At 43.6% G+C, this 9,779-nt stretch overlaps 1 protein-coding gene and 2 pseudogenes across 1 annotated transcript; all 3 read left to right on the top strand.

Annotated features, from left to right (window-relative positions):
- Positions 1-276: 276 nt before the first annotated feature.
- Positions 277-3,119, top strand: LOC147966866 (receptor-like protein EIX2; annotated as a pseudogene).
- Positions 3,120-6,693: 3,574 nt separating this feature from the next.
- Positions 6,694-7,552, top strand: LOC147966867 (uncharacterized; annotated as a pseudogene).
- A 244-nt stretch (positions 7,553-7,796) lies between these two features.
- Positions 7,797-9,031, top strand: LOC147966868 (uncharacterized). Its single transcript, XM_087527401.1, has 3 exons — positions 7,797-7,835; positions 7,908-8,007; positions 8,096-9,031. The coding sequence occupies exons 2-3, from the start codon at positions 7,969-7,971 to the stop codon at positions 8,822-8,824; spliced, it is 768 nt and encodes a 255-aa protein (XP_087383527.1). The 5' UTR covers positions 7,797-7,835; positions 7,908-7,968; the 3' UTR covers positions 8,825-9,031.
- Positions 9,032-9,779: the final 748 nt, after the last annotated feature.

The following is a 9,779-nucleotide window of genomic DNA, read 5'->3' on the forward strand; positions in this document are numbered from 1 at the left end:
GGCTGGTGTCTGATTGCTTTTGCCCGAGTGTCCAAACTAGTCCACTCATTATTATCTCCAAAGGAGAATTGAGAAGTCTCTGGTCCAAGCTAATGACCGAATCTTGGGTAGAAATTCCAACCTCAGCCTGTCATTGTTGACTGTCTCAATCAACAAAATCCAGCTGCAACTTGACTACAGGAAAAGTTTGCCCTGATAACCAGACCATACTCGTATATATTGTAGCACAAGAGAGAAGCTGCTCTGTCTCATTTCCATCTGCCATTTCCGACCAACATGATTAAGCTTGCGCTCCTTATCCGAGGAACTGCGCTGCTCCTTTGCCTGTTGATCTTCCAAGCAGCATCCACTTCCCATGGTCAAGCGAGTGCATCAGGAGCCTGCATCGGCAGCGAGCGAGATGCGCTTCTGTCCTTCAAGGCAAGCCTCCTGGACCCTGCTGGTCGTCTGTCATCATGGCAGGGCAACGACTGTTGTCGATGGAAGGGAGTCCGTTGCAGCAACAGAACTGGCCATATCATCAAGGTCAGCCTCGGCAGCATCGACACGCACGGCCACGTGAGCGGATGGTTGAGCTTGTCGGCAGGGGAGATGAGCTCTTCTTTGGCTACTTTACAACACCTGAGGTATCTTGACCTGAGCTGGAATTACTTCAACGGCACAAGCATCCCTGTGTTCTTGACTTCTCTCAAGAACCTAAGGTATCTCAACCTCTCGAATGTTGGATTCACTGGAAGAATACCTTCCCAACTTGGCATTCTCTCAAAGTTGCAATATCTAGATGTCAGTTGGAATTTTCTTGATTCAAATAGTTACTCAGTGAACCTTGCATGGTTGCCACGTCTCTCTTCTTTGCGCCATCTTGACATGAGCTGGGTGGATCTTAGTTCTGCCAAGGATTGGCTTCAGATGGTGAACATGCTTCCTTCTCTTAAAGTGCTTCGCCTGAGCTCCTGTGGACTCAATCTTCCCGTATCTGCTAGCATGTCACATTCCAACCTCACACATGTCGATATACTTGATTTGTCTTATAACAAATTCTATAATAATTCACTCAAGCACGCTGGTTTTGGAATCTCACAAGCCTTAAGGAGCTTTACCTCCAAGATTCCGGCTTGGAAGGGGCCATTCCTATTAAGTTGGCAAACATGACGTCCCTTCAAGTCATAGACTTTAGTTGGAACAATCTTGTGGGTATGATACCAAACAAATTATATAATCTGTGCAATTTGACAATAATGAGGTTTAGCGGTATCAACACTGGTTCAAACATAGGGGAGTTCATGGAGCGATTGCCAAAGTGTGCATGGAATACATTGCAAGAATTGTCAGTGCATGTTGCAAATATGACCGGGAATCTACCCTTTTGGATTGGGAACTTGACCGGTCTCGCCGTTCTTCAAGCATCTCAAAACATGTTAACTGGCCCTCTACCTGTAGGAGTTGGAGCACTCGGTAATTTAAAAATGTTGGACCTCAGCCATAATAAATTCAGCAGTGTGCTCTCGGAGGAGCATTTTGCGGGCCTACTGAATTTAGAGTATCTTGACTTGTCATACAACTCTTTGAGATTAGCTATCAAACACAAATGGGTTCCTCCATTTAGATTGAAGGTCGCAGGTTTCGGTTCATGCCAACTGGGCCCCAGTTTTCCAGAGTGGCTTAGATGGCAATCTGACATTGATGTTCTTGTTCTCAGTAACGCAAATCTGGATGATGTTATTCCTGATTGGTTTTGGGTGACATTTTCCCGAGCTTCATTCTTGCAAGCATCAGGAAACAAATTGCATGGCTCATTACCGGCAAATCTACAACACATGTCAGCTGACCACATATATCTTGGGTCAAATAAGTTTACCGGACAAGTACCATGGTTACCTATAAATATATCAAGACTAAACCTATCTTCAAACTCTTTCTCTGGGTCATTGCCATCAGAGCTGAATGCTCCACTACTCGGAGAGTTGTTGCTTGCAAATAATCAACTTACAGGCACCATCCCGTCATCTATATGCCAATTGACTAGACTGAATAGGTTGGACCTATCAGGAAACCATTTAACAGGAGATATTATGCAGTGCTGGAAGGAATCTGATGCAAACTCTACGAATCAATTTGGTTTTGACATGCTAAGCTTAGCCCTGAATAACAACGGTCTCACTGGTGAATTCCCTAAATTTCTTCAAAGGTCGTCAAGGTTAATGTTCCTTGATCTTTCTTACAATTGGTTATTTGGAGGATTGCCTGAATGGTTGCCAGAAAAAATGCCACATTTGAAAATATTAAGAGTGCGATCAAATATGTTCAGCGGCCATATTCCTAAGAATCTCACTTCCCTAGACAGTCTTCATTATTTGGACATAGCACACAACAAGATAACAGGAAGCATACCATGGTCTTTGTCAAACCTGAAGGCAATGATGACAGTGGTTTCGCAGGACACGGAGTATTACAATTTTGAAGAGAGCATCCGAGTATACATAAAGGACCAAAAGCGTAACTATACCTTTGTAGTCTACAAATTGCTAGTGATTCTTGATTTGTCAAGTAATAGTTTGACAGGACATGTTCCGGAGGAGACAACTCTACTCATTGGGCTTAACAATCTGAACTTGTCAAATAATCAACTCACAGGAGCAATCCCAAACCACATTGGTGATTTAAGGCAGTTGGACTCACTCGACCTATCCTTCAACGAGTTTTCTGGTGCAATACCATCAAGTTTGTCGGCTTTAACTTATTTGAGCTACTTGAACTTGTCATACAACAATCTGTCCGGTGCAATACCACCCGGAGAACAGTTACAAACTCTTGGAAACCAGATGTATATCTACATCGGTAACCCTGGTCTTTGTGGAGATCCGGTTGGCAGGAACTGCTCAACACATGATGCAGAGCAAAGTGACCTCGAAGATATAGATCATATGCCATCTGTTTATCTTGCCATGAGCATTGGATTTGTGGTGGGTCTACGGACAGTTTTCTGCACCATGTTGCTGAAGAGAACATGGAGAGCTGCCTTCTTCCAGTTTGTTGATATGATGTACGACATGGTTTATGTGCAAGTGGCTGTAAGGTGGGCTCACATGATGGAGAGAACTCAAGACGGTGCACCATGAAGTGCCCAACTTCGCAGCAAGTGAATTGCGTGTATCTAAATAGTATTTGTATGTTTGCACCATATCCCTATTTGTAGCTCTAAATTAGACTTGGCTGGACGTCTGTATTGTACTGTATTGTTATTTTTATGTTTGCACCATATCTCTATTTGTAGCTCTAAATAAGCCTTGGTTGGACGCTTGTACTGTATCTTATTGGCAACCCTGTCTTGGAAATCATGTTGTTAGACAACGGTGAACCTTCGAACTATGAAGAAGCGATGGCGGGCCCGGATTCCGACAAATGGCTAGAAGCCATGAAATCCGAGATAGGATCCATGTATGAAAATGAAGTATGGACTTTGACTGACTTGCCCGTTGAACGGCGAGCCATAGAAAATAAATGGATCTTTAAGAAGAAGACAGACGCGGATGGTAATGTGACCATTTATAAAGCTCGACTTGTCGCTAAGGGTTATCGACAAGTTCAAGGGGTTGACTACGATGAGACTTTCTCACCGGTAGCGAAGCTAAAGTCCGTCCGAATCATGTTAGCAATTGCCGCATTCTACGATTATGAGATATGGCAAATGGACGTCAAAACGACATTCCTTAGTGGTTTCCTTAAGGAAGAATTGTATATGATGCAGCCGGAAGGTTTTGTCGATCCTAAGAATGCTGACAAGGTGTGCAAGCTCCAACGCTCGATTTATGGGCTGGTGCAAGCATCTCGGAGTTGGAACATTCGCTTTGATGAGATGATCAAAGCGTTTGGGTTTACGCAGACTTATGGAGAAGCCTGCGTTTACAAGAAAGTGAGTGGGAGCTCTGTAGCATTTCTCATATTATATGTGGATGACATACTATTGATGGGAAATGATATAGAACTCTTGGACAGCATCAAGGCCTACTTGAATAAGAGTTTTTCAATGAAGGACCTTGGAGAAGCTGCTTATATATTAGGCATCAAAATCTATAGAGATAGATCGAGACGCCTCATAGGTCTTTCACAAAGCACATACCTTGATAAGATATTGAAGAAGTTCAATATGGATCAATCTAAGAAGGGGTTCTTACCTGTGTTACAAGGTATGAAATTGAGCTCAGCTCAATGTCCGACCACGGCAGAAGATATAGAAGAGATGAGCGTCATCCCCTATGCATCAGCCATAGGTTCTATTATGTATGCCATGCTGTGTATCAGACCTGATGTAAACCTTGCCGTAAGTTTGGTAGGAAGGTACCAAAGTAATCCCGGCAAGGAACACTGGAAAGCGGTCAAGAATATCCTGAAGTACCTGAAAAGGACTAAGGAAATGTTTCTCGTTTATGGAGGTGACGAAGAGCTCGTCGTAAAGGGTTACGTCGACACTAGCTTCGACACAGATCTGGATGACTCTAAGTCACAAACCGGATACGTGTATATTTTGAATGGTGGGGCAGTAAGCTGGTGCAGTTGCAAGCAAAGCGTCGTGGCGGGATCTACATGTGAAGCGGAATACATGGCAGCCTCGGAGGCAGCACATGAAGCAATATGGGTGAAGGAGTTCATCACCGACCTAGGAGTCATACCCAATGCGTCGGGGCCAATCAAACTTTTCTGTGACAACACTGGAGCTATTGCACTTGCCAAGGAGCCTAGGTTTCACAAGAAGACAAGGCACATCAAGCGTCACTTCAACTCCATTCGTGAAAATGTTCAAGATGGAGACATAGATATTTGTAAAGTACATACGGACCTGAATGTAGCAGATCCGTTGACTAAACCTCTCCCTAGAGCAAAACATGATCAACACCAGAATTCCATGGGTGTTCGATTCGTCACAATGTAACTAGATTATTGACTCTAGTGCAAGTGGGAGACTGTTGGAAATATGCCCAAAAGGCAATAATAAAAGCATTATTATTATATTTCCTTATTCATGATAATTGTCTTTATTCATGCTATAATTGTGTTATCCGGAAATCGTAATACATGTATGAATAACAGACACCAACATGTCCCTAGTAAGCCTCTAGTTGACTAGCTCGTTGATCAACAGATAGTCATGGTTTCCTGACTATGGACATTGGATGTCATTGATAACGAGATCACATCATTACGAGAATGATGTGATGGACAAGACCCAATCCTAAACATAGCACAAGATCGTATAGTTCGTTTGCTAGAGTTTTTCCAATGTCAAGTATCTTTTCCTTAGACCATGAGATCGTGTAACTCCCGGATACCGTAGGAGTGCTTTGGGTATACCAAACGTCACAACATAACTGGGTGACTATAAAGGTAGACTACGGGTATCTCCGAAAGTGTCTGTTGGGTTGACATGGATCAAGACTGGGATTTGTCACTCCGTATGACGGAGAGGTATCACTGGGCCCACTCGGTAATGCATCATCATAATGAGCTCAAAGTGACCAAGTGTCTGGTCACGGGATCATGCATTACGGTACGAGTAAAGTGAATTGCCGGTAATGAGATTGAACGAGGTATTGGGATACCAACGATCGAATCTCGGGCAAGTAACATATCAATTGACAAAGGGAATTGCATGCGGGGTTGATTGAATCCTCGACATCGTGGTTCATCCGATGAGATCATCGTGGAGCATGTGGGAGCCAACATGGGTATCCAGATCCCGCTGTTGGTTATTGACCGGAGAGTCGTCTCGGTCATGTCTGCTTGTCTCCCGAACCCGTAGGGTCTACACACTTAAGGTTCGGTGACGCTAGGGTTGTGAAGATATGTATATGCAGTAACCCGAATGTTGTTCGGAGTCCCGGATGAGATCCCGGACGTCATGAGGAGTTCCGGAATGGTCCGGAGGTAAAGAATTATATATAGGAAGTGCTGTTTCGGCCATCGGGACAAGTTTCGGGGTCACCGGTATTGTACCGGGACCACCGGAAGGGTCCCGGGGGTCCACCGGGTGGGGCCACCTATCCCGGGGGGCCCCATGGGCTGAAGTGGGAGGGAACCTAGCCCAAAGTGGGCTGGGGCGCCACTCCAAGAGAAGAGAATTGGGTGACTTGAATATGCAGCAATTTGCCCGGCTATGGATAGGCAGGCATTCCTTTCTATGGGCCACCGTCCCCTAGGGCCCATGCGGCTAGGGTTGAGGGGAAACCCTAAAGGGGGCGCCCCCTTGCTTGGGGGGCAAGCCCCCCCACCCTTGGCCGCCGCCCCCCCTAGGAGATTCCATCTCCTAGGGCCGGCGCCCCCCCTAGCACCCCTATATATAGTGGGGGAGAGGAGGGACTTCATACACCAGCCCCTGGCGCCTCCCTCTCTCCCCGTTACGTCTCTCTCGTAGTATAGGCGAAGCCCTGCTACTGTGACGCCCTGCATCCACCACCACGCCGTCGTGCTGCTGGATCTTCATCAACCTCTCCTTTCCCCTTGCTGGATCAAGAAGGAGACGTCTCCCGTCCCGTACGTGTGTTGAACGCGGAGGTGCCGTCCGTTTGGCGCTTGGTCATCGATGATTTGGATCGCGTCGTGTTCGACTACATCATCACCGTTCTTTGAACGCTTCCGCACGCAATCTACAAAGGTATGTAGATGCATCCGATGACTCGTTGCTAGATGAACTCCTAGATGGATCTTGGTGAAACGAATAGGAAAATTTTTGTTGGCAACGTTCCCCAACAGATGGAAGCCGACAAACGTTTGCATGAGAAGACCACACAATCACGTCTATCCATTGTAGGAAGGCTAATGACTATTAAAACACAACATAATCTGTCGGAAGCTTGTTACAATGAGATGATGACTCTTATACATGACATTGTGGGGGACGATGTTGCAAAAGATCTCCCAGCAAACTTCCATAGGTCCAAGAAGCTTGTGCATAGTCTAGCAATGCCTTACGTCAAAATTCATGCATGCCCCAATAATTGTATGCTTTATCATAAAGAGAATGAAAATAAAGAAAAATGCACTATCTGCAAAGAACCTAGATATGAGGAAACAACCGCAGGAAATAAATCTACGAAGATACCAAGAAAAGTTCTGCGCTATCTCCCAATTACTCCTAGGCTACAACGGTTGTACATGTCACAAAGCACTGCCAAGCACATGGACTATCACGCAAGGCCTCATAACAGTGATGAAGTAATGGTTCACCCTTCTCATGGTGAAGCTTGGAAGGAATTTAAAAAATTTGCTGAGGAAGTAAGGAATATAAGGCTATGTCTAGCGACTGACGGCCTCACACCTTTTGGTATTAAAGCAGCCTCCTACTCATGTTGGCCAGTATTTCTTGTGCCTTATAATCTTCCACGAGAAATGTGCATGAAGCAGAGTAACCTGATCCTTGCACTAGTTATTCCCGGTCCAGATCATCCAGGAAAGAACCTAAACGTTTTCATGCAGCCTCTAGTTGACGAACTTGATGATTTGTGGAGAAATGGTGTAGAAACTTATGATAGTTATCGAAAGCAAAATTTCACCTTAAAGGCAGCTTTGCTTTGGACTATTCATGACTTTCCAGCTTATGGATTAGTAGCATGCTAGAGCACTCATGGGAAGCTTGCTTGCCCTATATGTGGATCTGACATAAAGATATTCTCATTGAAGAATGGGAGAAAGCCATGCTGGTTTGACTGCCATAGGAGATTCCTTCCCACTGACCATGCATTTCGTAGGAGTGTGAAATGTTTTCGCAAGAAAAAAACAGTTTTAGATCCTCCACTGCTGTACATTTTGACTAACTGCTCTGCTGTTGATAGATTTCGTGAGTAAGTGATGAATAATTTGTAATTTTAGAATTGAAGTGTGCAAGATGTTTATAATCATACGCGGATTTGCAGAACATTTGAAGATGAAAAATATGCAAGTCATCCAAACTTGACATCGGAGGGCCTTGATGAAATGATGGCATCCGAATTTGTGGAATGGTTCGAGATTGCTGTAAGCACATTTTAATTAGCATTATATCCTCTCCATTCAACTACTACTATGTTTCATAATCCGAGTTTTTCTTTTCATTTCATTGTAGTGCAAAGAAGATCCCAATTCTGATGAGGACTTGTGGAATTTAGCTAATGGATGCAGCTCTAGAGCCTATTCCTATAGCTCCTATGATGTGAATGGCTTTCGCTTTAGATCAGAGATATTTGAGAAAAAACGTAGAAGGTTGAAAACGGTGAACACAGGGGTTTGTTTGACATCCTTCATCTCAGAGACTGAACAACTTGACTACTATGGTGTCATTGAGGAAATTATCAAAGTATCCTTCACAGCTGGTAGAAAAATTGAGATGGTACTCTTCAAATGCCGTTGGTTTGACCCCATCAAGGGTGTGAAGCCAAATGCAGAATTAGGTTTGGTGGAGATAAAGTGGTCTTCAAGGCTATGTAATTTTGAACCATTTGCCATGGCTCACCAAGCTATACAAGCTTATTACTTGCATTACGCATCCTCCAGGAGAGATCTTCGTGATTGGAGGGTTGTTTACACTATTCAGCCAAGTACCAGCTTGAGTAACTTTGATGACTGCGCAAATGACCCATCTACTACAGATGAATATTTCCAGGAAGGTGGTCAGCTAGGTAGTTTTTCTGTAGATGGTGGCAAATTTGTTGATGAATCTACTGAGCCAAGAAAGGAGTCAGATGATGTGGAGCTTGATCCCTCTGAAATTTATGTAATAGAAAATCAAGGCAATAATTATGAGGGAGAAGAATCTTCAGAAGATGAATTGGACGAGAGTACTGATGAGGAATAAGAAGATTTACCTGAAGAGGAAGGACAAGAAGAGACATATGAGACCGAAGATGAGGATGGTGCAATAGAGCATGACTCTGAATATGACGATGATGATTACTGAACATTTATAGCTTTTGCACTTGTCATTTTCTGTCTTGGTACCAATAAATATTATATAGTGGCACAACTAGTGAATAATATAGTATGTTTACTATTGGTAGTAATACATATTACATAATGATTTAATGACACAACTATTGAACAATATATTATGGTTGATAGTATTTGTAGTTTAGTTGTTACATAATGTTTTCTGTTGTTTTCTTCTTCTACTGTCATGCCTTTGGCAATCATCTACTAATTATTTTTTTACGTAGCTAATAAGAATGTATTTGTCACTATGTAAATAGGATGACCCGCTTGCATCATAGGCGTGTCTCAATGGCTAGGTCGAACAAGTCTTCTTCTAGTGCCTCCGTAGGAAACAATGGATCAACTCAGCCAACTGCATAGGCTAAAAAGCCTAGAACACCAAGAACTAGGACTTCAGCCGGTCTCAGACTAGAGGAAATTGACCGACCGCTTATAGTTCCCGTTGGCATGTAAGTATTAAATATTTCAATTTCTTTACTTGTAGCAATGTTCATGTGCTAACTACATTTGATCTTTATTTATAACAGGGCATGGGAAAGGCACCCATACAGCGCTCGTGATCCATCAACGGTGCTAGGTGCCTTAGTGCGCCAGATGTATCCACCGCCAATTGGTCCAAAAAATGATCAGAAACCGATATTGTGTTGGGAGGACTACAAGTGGTCCCCTGGTCCAGAAGTAAGAACAGTAGCTTCCAAAATAGTGGAAGAATTTTGGGTAAGTATCTGCACAAACACACACACAAACATTGTTTTGGGTAAGTATATACATTGTTTCTATAAATGCTTTGAGAATTTTGAATCAGTTTTTCTAGTACTTAG

The sequence above is a fragment of the Triticum urartu genome, chromosome 6A (genome assembly GCF_056163025.1).
Source record: "Triticum urartu cultivar PI428250 chromosome 6A, HENAU_Tu73, whole genome shotgun sequence".
Taxonomy (NCBI): domain Eukaryota; kingdom Viridiplantae; phylum Streptophyta; class Magnoliopsida; order Poales; family Poaceae; genus Triticum; species Triticum urartu.